The following is a 23655-nucleotide window of genomic DNA, read 5'->3' as shown; positions in this document are numbered from 1 at the left end:
TTTCATTGATCTCTGGTGTCTTAAGGATAGATACAAGGCAGATGTCCAAATCCAAGCTCATCATTATACCTGGTATCAGGAAAGGTGATGAAAGGGATGGAAGCAGTTACTTCCTCCTGCTGGAAAACTGTGATGGGATGGAGTGGAACAGATTGGAAGAGGGGGAGTAGAGAGCCTTGGAAACAAACATGGGAATCCTAAGTGGGTGTGTCCCAGATGAATTGACGTCACAGAAAGATACCCAGAAAGCTGGGGGATGGCTAAGAGGGTTGGGAATAGGGATGGGTGTTGAATCTAGGCAGGCGGTGGCAGCCTTCTCTTTGCTCCATGTAGTGGTGGCCTCAGAGTTGAGAGCATGTGAATAAGAGAAAGTACAAAGTGTCTGCAGAGTGGGTTGTGTGTGCAGACTGAAACATCTTCCTTAGTACAGGCCCTGTAACTTTGAGCCTGTGGAGTCAGACCAAGTCTGGAGTTCAGGCCTCCCATTAGCTGCACGGCCTCATGCTATTCCGTTTCTCTGAGTTTCAGCTTCTTTGTCTATCAGTTGGGGATATAGAGGGTACCATCCTAGCATGTCATTGTGAGGAATAAATGAGTGAACACACTTAACCCAGTGTCTGCCTCAACTCAACTAGATAGATGTGAGTTTAAACACAGTTAAGATAAGTTTGTGTTCTACCCCATCTTTCCAGGTACCAGAGCTTGGAAAATGCTGTCTACCAAAAAGAAAAAGATATCATAATTTCTCCTAAAATTAGGCAATCCTACTGTGACACTCAGGTTCCATAGCCTCGATGTCATTTTCAAATGTAGCCTCAATATAGACAAAGCATCAGTATGATGGTGCTTGGAGAGCCAATGACCTCAAAGTACACATATCTCCTCAGATTCTTAGTTAAACATTGATGTTGATCTTTAAAGACCTTTTTTTTTTTTAATCAAACAAGCATTTCAAAGGCTATTGTCTACATTCCTTCTTTGCAATGTAGGCTATCCAAAAATATATTCAAAATCAAAACATACAACTCCAGACTCTTGACCTATTTAACTGTTCTAATCTCACTCTATTTTTACTATCTGACACTGAGATACAATTAAGAATAGAGAATCCCTGATACAATGCTGGTTCCTAAAAGACAGTTACCCTCTGCCCTCTTTAAACACTAGCAAATAGAGAGAACTTAGGGAAGCACCTTGTCGGAATATTGATTTATACATGTAGAAGCAACATCTTACACTGAAGCGGAGTTGGCTAACTTTTGCTAAACACTCTCTTGCCATATTCCAGAGTATTTGTGGGTTAGAAAATAAGAAGACATGACCAGAAGTATTTTTCAAACAAAAAAATTTTTTTCCCTTTTAATAGAATTGTCTGCAGGGGCTCAGACTTCACTCACAAATCCTCATCTTTACACTCCAGTGTTATCTGAAGTTCAGAAAATTGTTCTTGCATATAAACTAACTGTGTTCCATACAGAACCAAAAATACTGATTTAGAAGGTACTTTCGGAAAGGATGTTGAAAGGAGGGGCTAGTTCTAGATGAAGGGCATCATTTCTAAGAACCTTCTTCTCTACGTGTTTTAAGACTGTCTGTCCGAGGCTGGCTTCCCTGTGCTCTGGGGCCTCCTTCTGCCCGATGCACTCCTGTGTTCTCCAAGGCAGATGCTTGCTGGCTCCTGGAGGGCAGGAAAGCGCCCAAGGAGCACCCTGACATACACGCCTGGTTCACAGTCTTGCTGTGTTCCATCTCAAGGAGAAAATAATTGCATATTATTAGCAACTTGGGGGACATTTAATGTGGAACAAAAAAGCAATCTAAATGGTTGATATGTTCCCTGAGTTCTCCTTCTGAAGACAGGAGAGAGGAGATAAGGCTAGCAGGGGACAACAAGTGCCCGCAGCTCTGTTTGCTGGAGACTGACAGAATCCTCCCATCCTTCTTCCCCAAAGCTTGGTTGCCATTCCCTTTTATCTTCAGGCACTTGAAATCTGGAAAGGGTAGACAAGAGTGCTGAAAGAGACTGCGACTGTCAGTGGCCCTACAGAGAGAGGAAAAATACTCATGAAACTGTTAAATGGTACTGGAAACAATGAATATTTTCCCCCATAAAATGGAGCAAGTGATTTTCTACTTGACGTATCTATTTACTTTTGGAATTTATTTGGCATCGGATAGACCTGGGTTTCAAAAATAACTTTTTCAAGGCCATATATTACCAGATTATGTTGACAGGCAGTGTCTAGAATAGGCACCCGTAAAGGCAGAAAGTAGATGGATGGTGGCCTACGGATGAGGGTGGGGAATGGGAGTGATTACAAATGAGCACTGGGTGATGGAAATGTTCTATAATTAGGTTCTGACAGTTGGACATTTCTATAAATTTTCTAAAAATGATTGGAAAAAACCAAGAAAAATAAATTTCCAACACATAACTACCTATCATTTCACATTTTTCAACTGCATTTTACATATAAGGAAATAAGGCTCAGAGAGTTGATGGGACTCGGAGCCCAACTTCTGTCCTCATTTGATCCCTACCCCATGCTTCCCTGGTGGCTCAGATGGCAAAGAATCTGCCTGTAATGAGGGAGACCTGGGTTTGATCCCTGGGTTGGGACGATCCCCTGGAGAAGGGAATGGCAGCCCACTCCAGTATGCCTGCTTGGAGAATCCCATGGACAGAGGAGCCTGGAGGTCTACTGCCCATAGGGGTAGTAAAGAGTAGGACACGACTGAATGACTAACATGCTCTTCTAACCAGAACCAGAGATCAAATTGCCAACATCCTCTGGATCATTGAAAAAGCAAGACAGTTCCAGAAAAAACATCTATTTCTGCTTTATTGACTATGCCAAAGCCTTTGACTGTGTGGATCACAATAAACTGTGGTAAATTCTGAAGGAGATGGGAATACCAGACCACCTGACCTGCCTCTTGAGAAACCTGTATGCAGGTCAGGAAGCAACAGTTAGAGCTGGATACGGAACAACAGACTGGTTCCAAATAGGAAAAGGAGTACGTCAAGGCTGTATATTGTCACCCTGCTTATTTAACTTATATGCAGAGTACATCATGAGAAACGCTGGGCTGGAAGAAGCACAAGCTGGAATCAAGATTGCCGGGAGAAATATCAATCACCTCAGATAATGCAGATGACACCACCCTTATGGCAGAAAGTGAAGAGGAACTAAAAAGCCTCTTGATGAAAGTGAAAGAGGAGAGTGAAAAAGTTGGCTTAAAGCTTAACATTCAGAAAGCTAAGATCATGGCATCTGGTCCCATCACTTCATGGGAAATAGATGGGGAAACAATGGAAACAGTGTCAGACTTTATTTTGGGGGGCTCCAAAATCACTGCAGATGGTGATTGCAGCCATGAAATTAAAAGACGCTTACTCCTTGGAAGGAAAGTTATGACCAACCTAGATAGCATATTAAAAAGCAGAGACATTACTTTGCCAACAAAGGTCCATCTAGTCAAGGCTATGGTTTTTCCAGTGATCACGTATGGATGTGAGAGTTGGACTGTGAAGAAAGTTGAGCACCGAAAAATTGATGCTTTTGAACTGTGGTGTTGGAGAAGATTCCTGAGAGTACCTTGGGCTGCAAGGAGATCCAACCAGTCCATCCTAAAGGAGATCAGTCCTGGGTGTTCATTGGAAGGACTGATGCTGAAGCTGAAACTCCAGTACTTTGGCCACCTCATGCGAAGAGTTGACTCATTGGAAAAGACCCTGATGCTGGGAGGGATTGGGGGCAGGAGGAGAAGGGAATGACAGAGGATGAGATGGCTGGATGGCATCACCAACTCGATGGACATGGGTTTGAGTAAACTCCGGGAGTTGGTGATGGACAGGGAGGCCTGGCGTGCTGCGATTCATGGGGTTGCAAAGAGTCGGACACGACTGAGGGACTGAACTGAACTGAACTGAAGAGCTAACTACTGTGATGTGCAAAAGTAGTTGATACGTTCCTTACTTACAAGGAACTTATATTCCCATAGACAACAAAAATGGGTAAGCAAGGCATCTTTTTAAGTAACAGCACTATGTGGCTGACACTTAGAGAACAGGGATGTGTGTAATGAGGTGCCAATCATACGGTACAGCAGAGAAATACACTGTGGTGTTAAAGATCAAAGTGATGCTGAGTGTTATCAGGACACCTGGTGAAGATGAGGGGAAACACTATTGAATGCCATATAGTAAGCATCACAGTACATTCCTGTATAGGCACCAAGGTACCTTGGGGACTTTTAGATGGTAAAAAATGTTCTGCAACTTGACTGGAGAGGTGCTTATCCTGGTATGTACAGTTGTGAAGACACATTAAACTGTATACTTAATATCTGCATCTCATTATATGTCAAGTTCTACCTCACTTTAAAAAGGCATGATGTTGCTACAAAAGACCCAGAAAAGAGCACAGAAAAGACTGGAGGGATCTCTGAGAAGCAAGCATAGGAAGACAGACCGCAAGAGGGACTGGGTCGTCCTCATACTTAGAACACGGTTCTTGTGTCAGGAGAAGGAAGCTTAAAGCTTCTTACCCTACAGGAGAGCAGATTAGTAGAAAATGGCTTTGGAATCAGAAAAACAAGTGTCTGAGTCCTGAGGTCTCACTGGCTAGCCACGTGGCCTTAGTCTGGCTTCATCTATCCGAAGGCGTCTTAGCATTGACCTTGCACTGAGGTATGGTGCTGAAGGGCAGGATCTTGGAGAATGTTCTGGTTTAAGGGAGACTGGAAAATTTTGAGGAAATATCCCTTAACTAGGAGAAGGCAGTGGCAACCCACTCCAGTCCTCTTGCCTGGAGAATCCCATGGATGGAGGAGCCTGGTGGGCTGCAGTCCATGGGGTTGCTAAGAGTTGGACACGACTGAGCAACTTTCCTTTCACTTTTCACTTTCATGCATTGGAGAAGGAAATGGCAACCCACTGCAGTGTTTTTGCCTGGAGAATCCCAGGGACGGGAGAGCCTGGTGGGCTGCCATCTGTGGGGTTGCACAGAGTCGGACACAACTGAAGCGATTTAGCAGTAGCAGCAGCAGCATCCCCTAACTTTGGAAATAGTATTGGGAGAAAATTCCCAGCATACCTCAGTTCTGTTTCAAATGGGGCCCCAGGTTAACCTAGAATACCATGCTTCCATGGATAGGGTTTCAGTACCTGAAACACTTTTTTTTTTTTTTAAAAGCAGCTTTATTGAGGTAGAATTCATACACTAGAAAATTTACCTTTTTGAAGTATACAACTGAATGGATTTTAGTACATTCAGAATTGTGTAACCATCACCACTAATTTAAAAATATTTTCATCACCCCACAAAGAAACTCCTACCCATTAGCTGTCATTCCTCATTCCTCCTTTTCTGCTTTCCACCTGCAACTCTGAGCCTTAGGCAACCATTAATCTGCTTTCTGTCTGTGTGGATTTGCCTATTCTGGTTTATCCGTGTTGTAGCATGGATCAGTACTGCATTTCTTTTTATGGCTGAATAACATTCTATTGTATGACTGTAGCATATATTGTCTAATTATTCACCAGTGGAAAGAAATTTGAGCTCTTTCCACTTTCCAGCATTTGTGAAAGTACGGCTACGGACCCTCTTGTACAATTATTTTTTTTGTGGAAATGTGTCTCTACTTTGCAGGGCAGGTATACACCTAGGAATAGAATTGCTAGGTCATATGAATCCTCTCTATTGAATATTTTGAGACACTGTTAAACTGTTTCCCAAAGTGGCTAAACCCCTCCAAGATGTGTGAGGGTTTCAGTTTCAACACATCTTTGCTGACCCTTGTTACCAGCAGTCTTTTTGATTTTTAGTAGATCCTGAACGTTGGGTTCTGTTTTGTGGTGTCAGAGCATAGACACGTGTGTCGCCGCTGGGGCTGCTTACTGTTTGTGCCACATTCTGCTCACACGTGCTAAGCCTTGTCTTGGATTGGCCTTTGTGATCTCTCCTCACATCTGAGGTCTCCCATATGGGGGCTAACCTTGGATAGCTTGTCTTTGATCAAAACTGTATGACAATGTTCTCTGAACTGTTAGGCTGCCTCAGTCTCCTCCTAAAAGAAAGGATAGATGTCTAGTGGCCAGAGCAGTGCTTTTTCAGTGGCAAGGAGATAAGGGCTCTAATCAGTGTTCACCATAATTAAAAAACCCCTAGTATTTATTGAGAGTTTATTAGCTGCCCAGTATTGATTAGGTGCTTTATATGATTTATTATTATTATTTTTGGCCATGCCACTCAGCATGTGGGATCTTAGTTCCCTGACTAGGGATCAGATCTGTGTCCGTGCATTGGAAGCACAGAGTCTTAATCACTGGACCACGAGGGGGGTCCCTTTCCATGAGTTATCTTTAGGGTGTATCACAGCTCACGGAGGTGGGTCATATCAATCCCATTTTATAGAAGGGTTAAGTAACAAGCCTAAGGACGCACAGAGAGTCAGTGGAGTCATGGGTGGATACACAGTGGCTGCATCCAGGGCTAGAGCTTTTATCTACCTGGGGTGCAGTCTCATGGTTCAATTAGAATCTACTATGCCTAATGGGTCTGTTTATCTTTAGCATTATTTTTCTAGAAGCTTGTACTGTCCCTGGCTCACAAAAGACGCTTAATAAATATATGTTGAATAAATGAAAGAATGAAGGAATAAAAGTAATTTGCAGTATTTAAGGCCTCCTCTTGTTCATAATTGGAAAGAACCTTTAGCCACATGTAAAGTAAGGGGATTTGCGTGTGTGTCAGCATGCTCCCTGCTCATCCTTTAATTATTTTGTTCTTGTTTATCAGCAAGTCCTCATTCTTCTCCCGTATTCTGTAGTACAAACGGGACAGCTAAACTGCTGACATTTCATCTAATTGCAGAGTAACAGATTGTAATGGATTAAAGATTTCACAATATAAACATTTGGCCTGCTGAAAGCAAGGGAGGAGGAGTAAAACAGAAGGTGAAAACATTTAATTTGAAGATGTCACAAACAAGATAATAAAAAAAAATTGTTCCAAAGCATGTGATGAACTCACTAGAAAAGGTGACACTGTAAAAGATCCAATTGGAATTGGAAGACAGGACAGAAGATGACATTCTCTTGCATTGATGACACTGTTATCCCACTCAAAGTCCTCTGCTGTTTCAATAATAAAACAACCAGAGATAGGCAAGATGGAGCTTGTCTGTATCATTTTTCTCATTCTTCTTTTTTTCTATTGTTCGTGTTTCAACTCCCACTCCTCACTTTCTGCTCCTCCCATCTATATTCATGACATCCATACTTCTGAACCACTTGGTTTTATTTAAAATTCTACTCAAAACTCTCACTCTTTATTCTTAAAAAAAAAAAAAAAACTAAACAAAACACTAACACCTACACTAGTTTCTATTAAAACAGATTTCCCTGGCACTAAATGTATCCAGAGCTCCTATCTCTTGATGATTTTCCCCATAGTGAGGGAGTATATAATGATGTTATAATGGACATGAACTTGGGCAAACTTCAGGAGATGGTGAGGGACAGAGGCCTGGTGTGTTGCAGTCTGTGGGGTCACAAAGAGCTGGACACAACTAGGTGACTGAACAACAACAACAATAATGATATTAGTGGCTCAAGACATTTGGTCAGAGACAGAATAGAAATCTCACAAGGATATCCACTTCATTATTTAACCACAGTAACTATAACTGTTTTACTCAATTGGATCGTCACCTTATAAGCTGTACTTGGAAACAGCTGATGACCATTTCAATCAAAAGTGAAAGTGAAAGTGAAACTGATCAGTCGTGTCCGACTCTTTGCAACCCCATGGACTGTAGCCTACCACGCTCCTCTGTCCTTGGGATTTTCCAGGCAAGAGTACTGGAGTGGGTTGCCATTTCAATCAAAGTTACCTTTTAAAGATAGGCCAGAGGACAGAGAGAAGACTGAGAAAGACTTTTGGAGAGCGGGGCTAGAATTCGAAATGTATAGGGGTACCATATAGACAGTACAACTGGAATAATTGCATGTCCTTCAAAGATGACTTCCTTAAAGGTGGCAGGAATCATGATGCATGTTTGTGAAAGAAAATTTTTATTTTAATTTGTCCACCAATTCACTTGAAAATACTTATCTAAGCACTTTGCATGTTTCAGGCACAGTGCCAGGCACTGGAAATAAGAAGATAAGATTGGTAATATCCTTGGACTCACTGAGTGTTAGTCAACTAGTAGCAATGTGGTGGAGTAGAGAGAAAATGGGTTTGGGAGTCGAAACTGGGTCTATTCTGGTGCTTATTCTCGGAGGCACTGGACCATTACATTTCCTAATATGTGAAATAGGGATAGGAAGAATTACCCCACAGGACCTCATCAAGGATTAGCTGAGACAATGTGAAAAAGGCACTTAGTAGAGTGCCTTGGCACTGAGGTGGGCCTGGCTTCCATATTCCAGTTCTTATCCTGGGAAAGAACGAGTTTTGCAAGCTTTACTTAGTGTCCTGAGTTTTAGGTTGATCAGTCTGACATTGTAAGGGACAAACTGACCCTGAGCTGCTACGTTCGATCTTATTTCTCAGAATGTTCAGGCTTTCATTCCATTCCACCTGGACCTGTCATTGGCGGTCTCGGCTCTGTCAATCGGCTCTTAGTCATATCTTACCTTCCTGAAGGCATTCTTCGTTTCTTTCTGCCTACTCAAATGCTACTCAGTTTTAAGGACCAGCTCACTCTTTTCAACTCTTCCACAGATCCTCTCTGGCCACGCCTTTCTTTGTGCCTAAAGCACATGGTCCATTTGAATTTATGCTTTGAATTTGGCACTTTGTGAAGCTCTTTTTGTTCATTTGCGTTATGAAATTTTACTATTATTCTTGACCATTTCTCATATGTGAATCTTAATCTTCCATTTTATGTACTTTACAGTGGTAATTTCACAGATGATATAATTGTGAATAAATGAATGGGAATTTATATGCTGTTTAGTGAAGAATTTTTTAAATGGAAAGAAAAATTCCTCTGATTTCATTAAATTCATCAGCACTCATGAGTGAGTAATAGCATCTTTGTATTAATGAGTACCTTTGAACTTTAGGGCTTTGTATCCTGGGTAAGAATTCATGTTAAGTATTTGAAAATATAATGAAGAAACAAAAATGCCATAGTTATTTACTGTTTTTTTTTCTTTTGCTGTGTTACCTTTGCAGTGTATTATAATATTTGAGAGAGAACATATATGTGTAGATTTTAATCAGTCAAATGTTGTGAAAGAAAATTGACCAAATGTTAAAATTCCAAAATAAACAAGACAAAGCTTAGGAAAACTAATTTACCAGTTTGGTTTTAATTTTTTTGTTTGTGTGTGTTTTTTTTTTTGTTTTGCATTTAAATTGAATTTATAGCTACACTGAGAGAGACTGTTTAAAGAAACAGGTACGGTGAAGTAGAAAGAGTGTAGGCTTCAGACCCGTGTTTGAATTTTAGCTCTGGCATTGGTTGTATGACTTTGAACAAACTACTTAGACTTTCCTAGGCTTCAATTTTGTTTTTCCTTCATTTTGTAACCAGATTTAATATGCCAGTTTTGAAGAGTGCTGTAAGAATATTTTTTTGTGGACATACAGTAGATTCTCAGTAAACAGTAGCTTTTATTAATATTGATGTTTATAACTTAGGTAGAGAAGATAAGTAAGCTTTTAATAAGATGACTCTTGGAAACTTGGAAGTTGGGCTGGGACTCCAATCCTCTGGCTAGACAACTGTTGAGGGGAGGGTGATGCAGAAGGTTAAGGGGTAACAACGGGGAAACTATAGAAGGTCATTTTTCAAAATGTCCAGGGTCTCTTCCTCCACTTAATTCTTTAGAGTCTAAATTTATATTTTCCGGGGAATTCACAATTTTAAAGAAAGTTCCAATTAACATATGTCTCTTGCCATCTGTTCTACAAGGACTGAGGCATTAGTTTCTGTAATTGCTGACCTTTAACACCCGCTGCAAGGAAGGCAGGTGGGAGATCAGGGATGAGGCGCTGTGGCTCTGGGGAAACTGCAGAACAAGGCCTTCACAGCAGATTTTCAGAAAATCTTATGAACCCAAATTCTTACATCTTCCCATACTTAAAGCATTACAACCATGAATGAAGATATCTGGACCAGAAAGAAGGCTGAGTGCTGAAGAGCTGATGCTTTTGAACTGTGCTGCTGGAAAAGACTCTTGAGAGTCCCTTGGACTGCAAAGAGATCAAACCAGTCAATCCTAAAGGAAATCAACCCTGAATATTCATTGGAAGGACTGCTATTGAAGCTGAGGCTCCAGTACTTTGGCCACCTGATTTGAAGAGCCAATTCATTGGAAAAGACCCTGATGCTGGGAAAGACTGAGGGCAGGAGAAGTGGGTGACAGAGAATGAGATGGCTGGATGACATCACTGACTCAAGGGACCTGAATTTGAGCAATCAGGGAGATAATGAAGGACAGGGAGGCCTGGCATGCTGCAGTCCATGGGGTTTTGAAGAGTTGGACATGACTTAGTACCTGAAAAACAACAAGATATTTGTCCCTTGAGGTTAGTAGCAACCTTCTACAGAGATATATCTAATGGTACAGACCCCTTTCACCAAAATCACATATATACTAACCTCTCCCCTTAAGTCTCCACCCCAGAGTTCCTCAGAGCTCTCTGAGAGGCTGTCTCTGGGGCTATAGTCCTCAGTAAATCCCCCAATAAAATTGAAACTCATAGTTCTCACATTTTTATTTCTGTTGACAAATGATATCAGATTTTCATTTGGAATCTCAGTGAAGTGAGAATTTAGTTTCATACATTTTGTGCCTGAAAAGTCTTTTTAACTAGAAAGGCAATCAAATTACAGTCCTACACACTAGAGGGATATTTCAAGTTATTTGCTCTTTCCTATGATGATTTTAGAAACCACATCATGAAGCTTCACAATAATTATTATGCACAGCAATACAGTTATAATTGGTGATTACAATTCTGACTAAAAACTCAGATACAAGTAAACCATAGCTATGGCCAACGACATTTCAAAAAATCAAATGCAACTCTACCTCTATGTTAGTTTAAAGGGAAAGTATTATGTTGTATGTACCACAAGTGGACATAGAGATACTAAGTACACTAAAATATGGTCTAAATATAATAATATTGAATTGTTTTATATCATATTAAGTTATAAATTTGACTAGAAACAAATAGTCTAGATACACTAAACATAGATTTTGTTCATATTCTTGGACTTCTCCTTGGAACTGATTCCTTCCCAATTCCCTCTGGGTAAATTTCCATGTTGCCAGCAGAGACTTAAATCAGAGCTTTAACTAAATCTTAGCCTTAAATAAAAGTTAAATTAAGCTAAGCCACAAGCTCTCCATGCATCATGGAAACTGGATAAAAAGGTTATAGGAAAAAAAAGTTATATAGAGAAAAGAGATCCTGAATAAGACTTTACCTCCATTCCCCCCAAAAATTAGTGAGAGACAGCCATTATTTTCATGGCCATCAACAAAAACAATAAGAATGATTTTGCTAAGTTTCTATACTGCCTACCTTTGATAGAAAATGACCCAAAAAGCAAAAGGATACTAAATCATTCTCATCGTTTGGTACTAAGATATTTTGTTGACAGATTTTCAGAATACTTTAGACTTCATTTGTAAAATAAGATAATTATTACAACATGGACTTTAAAATGAGAGTTCTGAAATATCTCTCATGGTATAATAAACTCTGCCTCATTCATTCATTTAAAATTTACACCTACTGTGTGCTTGCCTCTGTGATCAAACTTAGTTTCACAGTTGGGTACAACATACATGGTTTTTTACAATCCAGTGGGGAAAGACAGACAATCAATAAGTAAACATATACAAATAAGTACACCTTCCTGGAATGTTATGAGTCAAAATGAGTATCTTTGTGGCATTTCTGTGATAGATTGTGAATGACAAGGAAGATTATTCCTGGCTTTCATATTAAAGTTCCAACAATTAATCTTTTATAAGAATTTCTGCTCAGGGCATTGATGTGCCGCCAAGAATGTGCGGCATTCTTGGAGGGCGTAAGTTACTATCTGACTGCAAAGTATACTTAGAAACAGCATCAGTTCATGATCCTTAGGCAAAAGAGGTGCTTAAGGAATAATGACCTGAACCTATTTCAAAGGAATATCAAGTAATTTGTATAAGCTTAAAAAAAGTTTGGCTTTTTGATTGAATCTGTAATCTTGAAATGCTTTTTTGTGAAGTAAATGTTTTTCTAATTAGGCTTAAAAATGTGAAATTTTCTTGCAAAATTGATTTTCTATTAAGGCATTAAAGTAGTTTCTCTTTCCCTCTGCTTGGGTACTAATTAAATTATGTCCCAACCTGTTTTAATTCAGCAATCAATTTTTTTTCCATTTGTACTAGATTACAGAATCTCATTTAAAAATCACTCTTTAATGAATTCTACACAAAGCAGAGGTGATGAACATTCTCTAATGGAGACAAAATTGTACTGGTCAAGTCATGAGACAGTCTCCTTCAAAAACAAAGGGATCCAGTTGCATTCTGGTGGTATCTTATGCCATTTTTAAGGGTTAAAAAGCAGTGGTGGAAGGCATGGGCTTCCCAGGTGGCACTAGTGGTAAAGAACCTGCCTGCTGATGTGAGGTTCTGGTTCGATCCCTGGGAAGGGCAGATGCCCTGGAGGAGGATCCCCTCCTGTATTCTTTCCTGGAGAATCCCATGAAGGGAGCCTGGTGGGCTATGGCCCAAGGGTCACAAAGAGTCAGACATGACTGAAGTGACTCAGCATGCACACATGCAGTGGAAGGGATAAAAAACTGGAATAAATGCTAAAATAAAGAGTCTAAAGGCCTTGAAGATGTACCTGATGCTGAGGTACAGGACTGATACAGTTTTTACAATGATCATGAATAAAATTTATTAAAAAAAGAAAATGGAATCATAAGCTATTGATCATAACATTTGAAGTAATTAAGTGAAAATGCTAAATGAATGGATTATTCCAAATGTTGTAAGGTTGGCTTCAGGTTTGACTTGTGGGTGGCATAAATAAATATTTCTTGAATGATTAGAATGAAAAAAATTTCAAATTCCTCAGACAGTCAGCGGCTATACATGTTAGAAACCTTTTGCAAATGGAAGAACTGTATATACTGATTATAAAGGATGATTTTTGAGGCCTTAACTTGAGAAGGGGGAAAATTAAGACAACGGTTTTATGTGTAAAGTGTCTCTTGAAACTCAAAGGATTTCTGTTTTAAAGAGACAAAAAGAAGAGAAAGGCTTAACTGTCTTGCAAGGTCAGATTCCCTTTTCCTCTGTGGGAGGTGGGAGAGTGGGTGATCAGTCAAAAAAAAAAAAAAAAAAAGGCAAGTGAACCTAAACTACTAGTAAGGGGACTTGGATCATGTTAATTAGAAAAATGTTAATCAGGTCGGATGGAGAATGCAATGGCACCCCACTCCATTTCTCTTCCCTGGAAAATCCCCATGGACCGAGGAGCCTGGTGGGCTGCAGACAATGGGGTCGCTAAGAGTCTGACACGACTGAGCGACTTCACTTTCACTTTTCACTTTCATACATTGGAGAAGGAAATGGCAACCCACTCCAGTGTTTTTGCCTGGAGAATCCCAGGGACGGGAGAGCCTGGTGGGCTGCCGTCTATGGGATCACACAGAGTCGGACACGACTGAAATGACTTAGCAGCAGCAGCAATCAGGTCGGAATGGAAACATTAGCAGAGAGGTTTTCTCCAGGGGCTAGAATCTTATCAATGGGAGTTGTGTGCATGTTGAGGCTCTTCTGGCATAATTCACCTTTGCAACACCCCCTGTGTTTCAAACATATGCTCAGTAACTTTCAGATGAGGCTCCTTTCCATTTTTTCCCCCAAATTGCTTACACATTTAATTGCTCACTAAAATAACACATTAATTTTTTAGCTTACATAATGAACACGTAATTCTTTAACTTACATAATTGCTTCATCATCTTATGACTTTTACTTTCAACAACAAAGCCTACCCCCTTCTATCTCAGGGCTAGATCCTAGTGGGTTGTAATTAACCTATTTAAATCCAAGTCTCTCCTTGAACAGACTATTATGAACAGCAGTTCAGTTTCTATTCAATAGATTCCAGACCTGTTTCTTGAATTCCTTTTTCTGTCTCTCTTTGGTGTCTTTCACTCATTGTGACATTAAAAAACAAGATTTAATACTTAAGAGGAAAGCAAAACAAAAAATCTTAAACAAAATTGCTCATGTAAAATGCAAAAAAATTTGTTTGAAACCATGAGAACTAAAGTTAATCTAAGACTTCCATTTATTCATCCTACTATACTTTTCTCTAAATAATGAACAGTAACATGAAAAGAGAGCACATAGTAATTCTTTAGACATAAAATGTAATTGGAATATTATTTCATTTATTAAGAGAAAGTTTATATCTGAATCTAGTCATCCAGAGATGCTCTGTAAACTAGACATCTACTTTATAAGGTTTCCTATATCATGATAAAAGGAAACAGTCACTCAACTGAAAACCAAAAATCATTATTCCCAAAGAGGAAAGACTCCAGAGTTTAAAAATACAGTTGTAGAATAATTTCCCATTAAAAACCTCCAGAGACATTCAATAAATACAGTGGTAGTGAGAAAAATAATAGAGAAATACATACAGAGGAAAGAGTGGAGAACAAATAGGGAGATGAAAGCTTAAGAAAGAAAGGGCACCAAAAAGATAGGGTAGGAAGAAAAAATGGGAGATCGCTTGCTTATTGAACATATCAAATAGCAGGCCCCATGCTAGCCACTTTATACTCTATCCTACTTATTCTACAAGATAATGTTAGACCACTTTCTAGATAAAAAAAAAAATACTGAAGTTTAGAGAGCATAAGTGACTTGTCTAAGGACTTGGAGCTAGTAAATGTATTGATGAGGATTGAAACCTAGGTGTGTTTGATCTTAAAGGCAAGACTTTTACAGAAATCAGTCTAGCTGCAATAAGCAAGGCAAAGATTAAAATGAGAGAGGAAAATGAGACAACATTGAACTCCATGAAAGCAGGAATGGTGTCTACCCTTTTCACGGTTTTTTTGTTTTTTTTTAAACACTTGGCATAGTCCCATGAATACAGCATTACATAATAAACATCTGCATAATGAGTCATTTTGAATACATTGAATGACAAAACCATCTTCTACAGGGAGAGAAGTCATGGAGGGAAAAAGTTATGAAAGAAATAGAGAATAGGAAAGTCAAGGGTGAGAATAAAAATGTGATTCTTTTTGGGCAGTCTACCTAAAGTTGGAAATTTTAGAGTCAAACCTGTCAGCTTAGTGTCAAGTCTCAAACTCTGCCCATATTCAAAGAATTTAAGAAAAGATAATGGTTCAATGGTTTATATTTCCAAATTCACACAAAAATATTTACCAATTTTTCGGAGACCTGTGGGGTATGGTCTTGGAATCCTATATCACTTGACACGAGCAGGTAGAGGGAAGAGACATGAGCCGTGCACTCTGGACAGGTGACTTGTGAAGAACAAGTGGGTCAGCTCTGGGACTCGCCAGTAAGCCAACCAATAATCAATTCACAAAAACCTATCAGCTAATGAATATTAATGGTCCCCATTTTAGCCTCAGCCACAAGGAATTTACATGAACCGTATGTGAACCATGAACTTCCAGATGTTCAAGCTGGATTAAGAAAAGGCAGAGGAACCAGAGGTCAAATTGCCAACATCCGCTGGATCATTAAAAAAGCAAGAGAGTTCCAGAAAAATATCTACTTCTGCTTTATTGACTATGCCAAAGCCTTTAATTGTGTGGACCACAACAAACTCTGGAAAATTCTTCAAGAGATGGGAATACCAGACCATCTGACCTACCTCTTGAGAAATCTGTATGCAGGTCAGGAAGCAACAGTTAGAACTGGACATGGAACAACAGACTGGTTCCAAATAGGAAAAGGAGTACATCAAGGCTGTATATTGTCACCCTGCTTATTTAAGTTATATGCAGGGTACATCATGAGAAATGCTGGGCTGGATGAAGCACAAGCTGGAATCAAGATTGCCGGGAGAAATATCAATAACCTCAGATATGCAGATGATACCACCCTTATGGCAGAAAGGGAAGAAGAACTAAGGAGCCTCTTGATGAAAGTGAAAGAGGAGAGTGGAAAAGTTGGCTTAAAGCTCAACATTCAAAAAACTAAGATCATGGCATCTGGTTCCTTCACTTCATGGCAAATCACTGGGGAAAAAGTGGGAACAGTGACAGACTTTATTTTCTTGGGTTCCAAAATCACTGCAAATGTTGACTGCAGCCATGAAATTAAAGGACCCTTGCTCCTTGGAAGAAAAGTTATGACCAACCTACACAGCATATTAAAAAGCAGACATTACTTTGCCAACAAAGGCCTGTCTAGTCAAAGCTATGGTTTTTCCAGTAGTCATGTATGGATGTGAGAGTTGGACTATAAAGAAAGCTGAACGCCAAAGAATTGATGCTTTTGAACTGTGGTGTTGGAAGAAGACTCTTGAGGGTCCCTTGGACTGCAAGGAAATCCAACCAGTCCATCCTAAAGGAAACCAGTCCTGAATATTCATTGGAAGGACTGATGCTGAAGCTGAAACTCCAATACTTTGGCCACCTGATTTGAAGAGCTGACTCATTGGAGAAAACTCTGATGCTGGGAAAGATTGAGGACAGGAGGAGAAGGGGATGACAGAGGATGAGATGGTTGGATGGCATTACCAACTCAATGGACATGAGTTTGAGTAAACTCCGGGAGTTGGTGATGGACAGGGAGGCCTGGCTTGCTGCAGTCTATGGAGTTGCAAAGAGTCGGACATGACTGAGCGACTGAATTGAACAAGGAATTTACACGAAGTCAAATAAGCCAATAAAAGATAAAAATTCAATGAAACAGCTCACTACTTTGTTAAATGATTAGAAATATTATGATCAAGTGAGTAAATGTTTTTCACACATATATTGGATATTAAAATAGATATTGGTCTACTCATTTGGAAGAACAACTTATAAAAGTTATAAAACTTAAAAACTCAATGTTATCCTTGGGTGGTTCTAGCCACAGTGGGGCTCAATGCATTTCAGTGTCCAGCAGTCTAATTTTGACTAACTTATTTGGGTAAGTTATGTATATTTCCTTTCAAAGAAAAAGCAGAATTTAACTCAATTTTGACTTATTTTGTACAACCAAGAAATAATTTTGGAGCACTAATAAAATTCAGTTTCAGAATAGTAGTAAACAAACTGTTCTAAAGCTTCACTGAGTAATAATAATGGTCACAGAAAACCTTAGATTGAAAGGATTCCCAGGTTATGGTCTTGGCTGAGTTTCTCTGAAGGCTTGGCTTACTTTCTGATTTCCCTGGTGGCCCCAAAGTGACCAAACCTTACAAAATCCATGGGGTCTAGGGATCCTAAATGACAAATGCAGTTTAAATCCCTCGGGTAATTATAGACTATGTTAGGAACAAAAAAATGGCTGGGAAAGGAGTTGCTTTAACAATTAAGGGAAGCTAAGAGTTGTTTGCTTTCCTGGTATTGGCCTGTTGAGATACTAGCAGAGAAAATGCTAGTGTTAGACTGACATAGCACAGTCATAGAGAAGTTTAAATGCACTAAGGATATTGAATTTCCCATTTTTAAATCACAGAAAAATCCTGGGCAAACCTATTAAAACTGGGGGGAAAATGTGAAGAATACTATAAAAATGTGAGTCATTTAAAAAATGGATTTAATATCTATCTACCTTTGTGAATTTTATTTGACGTTTTACCCATTGTGCTCTGAAATTTTTAGCAGGAAACAATGACCTGTCTGTGATATGCAGAAATAACGAAAAAGTGCCATTTCATTTCTATTTAATAGCTACATAAGCTATGTAGAAAACAAAATCTTTGTAGAAAAATACAAAGGATAAGGTGACTTTTTCACCGTCTTTTTAAAGAAGTGCGTGTGCGTGTGTATGTGTGTCTGGCTCCAGGGAATGATCCAAGACCTGCACAAATCTCTATTTTCCTTCAAATAAGACTCAGTAGACCTGCATACTTTCTAACGAGGTTATACAATCCCATGACCCTATTTCACCAGCTGTCAGCAGCTGGAGGCCCACATTACTCACATCAGCCCAGCATCTCTCAGTAGGTTAGTTTGAGAGTAGCAACTGGCGAGTCCAGCTTGTCATATTAGAAATGCTAATGTTTTTCTTACCTCTTCCTTCTCTGCGCTTTGCAGATCACGCCACTCCTCAGTTACGTGACCGAAATCCACCGTGTTCATGGGGACTTTAAACTCCCCAATGATGTCATGCTTAGAGAAGCGATCAAAATCATAGACAGCCATCACCAGAGTTTTGCCACCCAATTCCGAATATGGCACCTAAATAACAAAGAGCAGGATAAAATATCTAGTGTCAAACAATGCTTAAAATATGCTACTTTTTCATAGTGTTTTATTTTAATATTTATGTTGGATAAACAGAACAGGGAGAAAAGTAGGGCTTTTTCCCCCCTTAAATTGAATCATGTGACTAACTACTTGGGGCTTAAATTACTTGGGTGAAAGTGAGGGCTTACCATAGTGATTTATCACTTTCTCCCAAAGTTCTAGAAGCTGTTAGTGTTATTAATAATGACTCCTGCTATTAGTCATGCTAGAAATACTTCAAGAGTAACACAGGAATAAACCAAACTGATTGCACTTGACTATATAAGGAATTTTTTCTTGCAGGATGTTTTGTTGTTATTGTTAAGTTATATTGTCAGGGGACAACTTACTCAGGGGGAGTTGTTTCAAAAGTTCTATTAACTCTTTGAGGCCATTTGGACACCACAGTTTAATGAAGCAATGCTTAATGAGAAGACATGCTAGGAGTAAGGATAGGAATGAAATTCACAAGGTGCCTTCCCTGTTCCTTAAAATAATTTACTGATTGACAGGAGCTGACTAGAAAATTGATGTTTTGAATATCAGATCCATTATAATCTAGATCTTGAGGTTCATTCTTAGGAATGACACTCTTTAGGATGAGCAGAGGCAAAAGGCCAAAAACTGATGAATTCTCCAGCTGTTCAAAAATATCTGGGACAGATGCTATGGGCTGGGATGTTTATTAGTGAAATTTTTAATATTCAGAGAAAGCAGGGCAATTCCAAGTAAGCTACACTTCAGTAACTGGGAAGAAATGCCTAATTAAGAAATTGTTTAGACTTGTATTGAAGGTTTCATCAATTTTCAGACACTTGTTATTATTTTATCAGTGTAAATAGTTGTCTTATGCTCCAGCAAACATTTCTCAATTAATTCTGTATATTAAGAAGGAAAGGAGAAGGAAGAATTTTTTGACTGTATATATACAAGAAATTTTGTTTTTTTCCAAAGAGCTTTTGTTTTCTATCATTTGTCATCTATTAGGAATTGGGTTAAAATACTATGATTAAAAACCAGGCATAACACATTTTTCACTTTAGAATTAAAAAGTAAACCCTTGCAAAGAGATGACTGTAAAGAAAGAAATTAATTTTAGAGTAGGGATGAGCTCTTGAAAATTGCATCTTATTTCTGAAGTCTGTCTAGATTTGTTGGCGATTGTACGAAATGACATTAGTCAAAAACCTGAGTTGGAGGTCAGACAGGTCCAAGCCTGAGTTTCCCCCTTTTCCGGCTGAAGGGCCTGGGACAAGTAAATAAACCTTGAATGATGATGATAGTGTCTGTTTCACAGGAGCTGGTTGAGGCCAAATGAATACATGTAAAGCATTTAGTACAGTGCTGGCACACAGCAGGTACTTAATAAATATTTATTGTTTGAATGATAAGTAGCTCTTTCGAGTGGGCATTTGTTGTGGAGAAAAGGAGCATTTCATTTGGGGCATGTCAAGTTCATTTGCAGTGGATTTGAACTCAATTTTAAAGCCAACCCCCTTTAAACTATTTTGCTTCCATTTAAGATGCATAATCTACAAGGCCTAAAAGGAGAAATTGGCTAGTTCTCTAGAAACAGTGGTGCATTTTTTAAATGTATGAGAATATATTATACTTTGGCTTGATTTATGATGTGCTCAACTTTCCTAAAATGAAATGGAACCTGATTAAATTTTATAGGCAATTTCAAAATCTCCAATGATTATAATTCTTGAAGTTATAGACATTGCTAGAAATTATTAGCAGTACACAATTTAAAAAAGAAATAGCATATAGATACTCAAAACGAAGCCCCACAATATTTCAAATAATTTAAGAGTGTGCTGGCTAAATGGTGGCTAGAAACTACTGACCTAAATTAAAATCCACACAGAGTCAAGTAGAATGAGTGTGATTACCTTTTGCAATATTTTTGTTTTGTTTTCATTGTACGTTCTGTGGCATATTGATCCCAATGATTAGTTTTTCTTAAACTGAGTAGTTTCAGAATGTTTCTAGAGCTACTCTACATTAACTGTCTTGGTTTAGAAAAGTGTAGATTTTAAATAGGATCGCTGACAATACATGAGGGATTTTTCTTGTCTTACAAACTCAAATTTTGGAGTGAATAGAAAGTCAGTACTCTTTTAGAAAACTAGAAGCAAGGTTCATGAGAATGACTCACACCTGAAGTTTCATCCATTTATTTCATACCAGGATGTTTGCTGACATGCAGTGTGTGCTATCGCTGAGGCTGGCTGGTAGATGAGTGATTCTGAATCTGCCTGCTGGCAAATTCACAGACGTGTATTGTTTTAAGGAACACATTAAAAAATTTCACATGTTAAAGATACCAACCAAGGGACTGTTTTTATGCATGACTTCAGGTTGAGAACTACAGAGCTTGTACATACGGAGATGCCTGAAGCCCGCCAGGGACCTTTTCCTGTTGAGTTATTCTGGGGCCAGAATCCCTCTTTGTTATCGTTTGTTAATTGAGGTGTTTCAACAAGGTGAAGAACACTAGGGAAGAGCCAAGAGGAAAGGAAAAATGCTAGAGATGGAAAAAAAAATTATAGGCTCCTATTCTTTTTAGAATGTTTTCAAATACTCAAATTGGCCTTGTACACAAAGAATTTTGCAATGAGAGTAATACCTATTGTATCATTTGAAATAATGTTGGATAGCTTACTTTATTCTGTGGTTGTGATTGGTTTTCAAAACTTGGAAACCTGGGAAAAGTCTATAATCTTTTGGCTTTATTTTAGAGAGGGGGAAACGTTCAGGTCCATGGACAGACTGGAAGCTAAACTCACTTTTTGGACACGAATGACATCCTTGTTCTATGCCAGTCCACATTCTATTCTGAAATAGCTGAGCTGAATCCTATTTGGATCAAAGTTAAATCCATAATAAGAGTCCTCATTACACTGAAAATAAGAATTATAAATATTCTGAGTAGAATCATCACTTGTGAGTCTCTGAAAGTGGTCATGTGCATGTAGCTGTATGTGTCAGGATGAGACTGGTCTGTTATCTAAAACAACAGAGAAAAAGTTCAATAGTAAACACACACACAAAAAATACCTTGAAAGTAAATTGCTCATTGAAGACAGGATTAAGGGTCTTTCGGTGGACTTTTGTCTCAAATTTCTTCTTTTTATCGGGCAGCAGAAACACCTTCACATAGGGATCAGAGGTGCCCCCCATGTCCAAGGCGGGCAGCTCGGCAGCCTGGATGATTCCTACCAGCAGCTGAAATGAGAGGCGGAGGACAGCCACCACCAGCATTGGTGAACATGTTGGAAAAGACTGATTTGTTCATAAGGCTGCATATTATGATTGCTCTTTTCTTCTTTGCTTTTGATACACTTCTATTCTCTTAAGAAGCTGAACACAGAAGGCAAATGAAATGATATACCCAGACTTCAGAAACCCAATTATGACAGACGCAGGCTCTAGGAAGCCTGGTTTTAAACACAAAAGAGGCTTTTAAAAGGTTGCTGATTACATTTAAATATGGAATTCATATTTGCAAAAGGGTTGCAATCAAATAACTTCCCAGTTGCTAAAAGCCCTTGTGTATTATTTTTTTTTTTTTTTTACCAGAGTGTGATTTGTAAGTGGAAATAAGTTGTTAAACAATCACAAGCCTGTAATTATAAAGCAGGAAAATTGTATTTTGAACCAAAGCTTCAGACCAGCTAAATAGAAATTTCTTAGAAATTGGGTAGTTTTTTGAGATAAAAGTAAGATCTTCAAGTTTCTATCATATTTGACCTTTACTTGTGTGCTAGCTACTTCTTGTTTTAATTTAGAGTAAAATAATTATTATATATTAAATTCTGTATTTAAATACAGGACATAGGGTCAAAGAAAAATAATTTCAGCTTCATCTAAAAGAAGGGGAGATTACAGTTATGGCTTTTAATGCTAAGTGATTGTCTGATTTTATTTAAATACAGCCGAAATCTCTGCATTTCTTCACATCTGATTTTTCTCAGTGATACATTCCTATTTCTTATTATGAATGTGAGTGTTGACTGGCATTGTTCATGTTTTTGCAAAGGAAGCAGAAGGTGTGAGCGGGCTGTTCTGATGCTCTCCCATCAGTCATGCTGTGTCAACAGACTGCTTTAGATTCATATGGGAAACAAAAGTAGACTCATTGTTATTCAAGGCATATACTATTCAGAGAATGCAGAATGTATAGCTGTTCACATCTTAAAATGGGGTCTGAAATTTTGAGACTGTACCTTTTTCAACCAATAGGGTGGAAAAGCAATTCACCTCTTAAAAAAAAAGTCACAGCAACTTTCTACAAAATTGATCCATTATGTGCATAAGTGCACTTTCGCCTGTTGGCTCAATGTTTAATCTAGACCAATACCCTTAAAGATTGTCATTTCCATTTTAATGTTTCAGTATCTTTGTGACTTCTTCATGCAACAGTAGTAATAATAATGCTGGATTGTAAGTGTACGAAACGTAGACAGATGGTCAAAGAATGGCTAAAATAGACATAAGCTTATAAAGACATGATTAGTAAAGCAAACAGTTTGTCTCTTGGTTTGCCAAGTTGGTATTTGGAATTTGCTTTTGGTTAGCAATGTGAATAAGCAAGATTATATTCTCTCCTTCTCTCTTTTGGCAATACTTTTTCTTTGGGGCAGGGAAAGGACTAGTGATACAGCCTAAAGTCTTTTAAACTTGATCATCTATACTTGAAAGGTTTGGGGGCATTTTGTTGATAAGAGGTGGAATTACTTTTTCCAACTCCCCTCTGGCTTCTGCTTGAGAGATAAAAATCACATTTTTCTCCACCGTGAAAGCTTCTTAAGGGACTTTAAGGATTGTCTTTTAGTTTTGGTAAGCAAGTGTGTATATTTGATTACAGCCTTATCTACAAAAATCCTCAGACTTTATACTCCATGACTCACAGGAATCATTTTATAAATCAGATTAGCTGAGAACATTCAGAAAAATAAATGCAGAATATTAAATTTTATCAGGTAGAATATTATAGATGCTCAGAATGATATACCTCCCAAAATGCATTTGCTAGAAAGGGAAGAATAAATACATTTGCATCATGTTTGAGTAAAAAAAATCAATTCTATATTCTTTTTTTTTCAGTGCTATATTCTTAAAAATACTACTTTATAAAATGATACTTATAGTACTCAAAACCAATGTAGGAGG

General features: G+C 38.5%; 1 protein-coding gene across 2 annotated transcripts in view; it reads right to left on the bottom strand.

Annotated features, from left to right (window-relative positions):
• Positions 1–23655, bottom strand: part of SYT1 (synaptotagmin 1) — a 586821-nt gene that overhangs the window by 133116 nt on the left and 430050 nt on the right. For both annotated transcript variants that reach the window (XM_043880212.1, XM_043880222.1), the window contains exons 7-8: positions 21541–21708; positions 18262–18429 (exon numbers count right to left, since the gene is read on the bottom strand). In XM_043880212.1, the coding sequence (XP_043736147.1) occupies positions 18262–18429; positions 21541–21708 (336 nt within the window). The remainder of the gene's footprint in view (positions 1–18261; positions 18430–21540; positions 21709–23655) is intronic.

Source organism: Cervus elaphus, chromosome 3 (genome assembly GCF_910594005.1).
Source record: "Cervus elaphus chromosome 3, mCerEla1.1, whole genome shotgun sequence".
In the NCBI taxonomy this organism is placed as follows: Eukaryota; Metazoa; Chordata; class Mammalia; order Artiodactyla; family Cervidae; genus Cervus; species Cervus elaphus.
The sequence above is the reverse complement of the archived record's forward strand: the minus strand, read 5'-3'. Positions and strand labels throughout refer to the sequence as shown.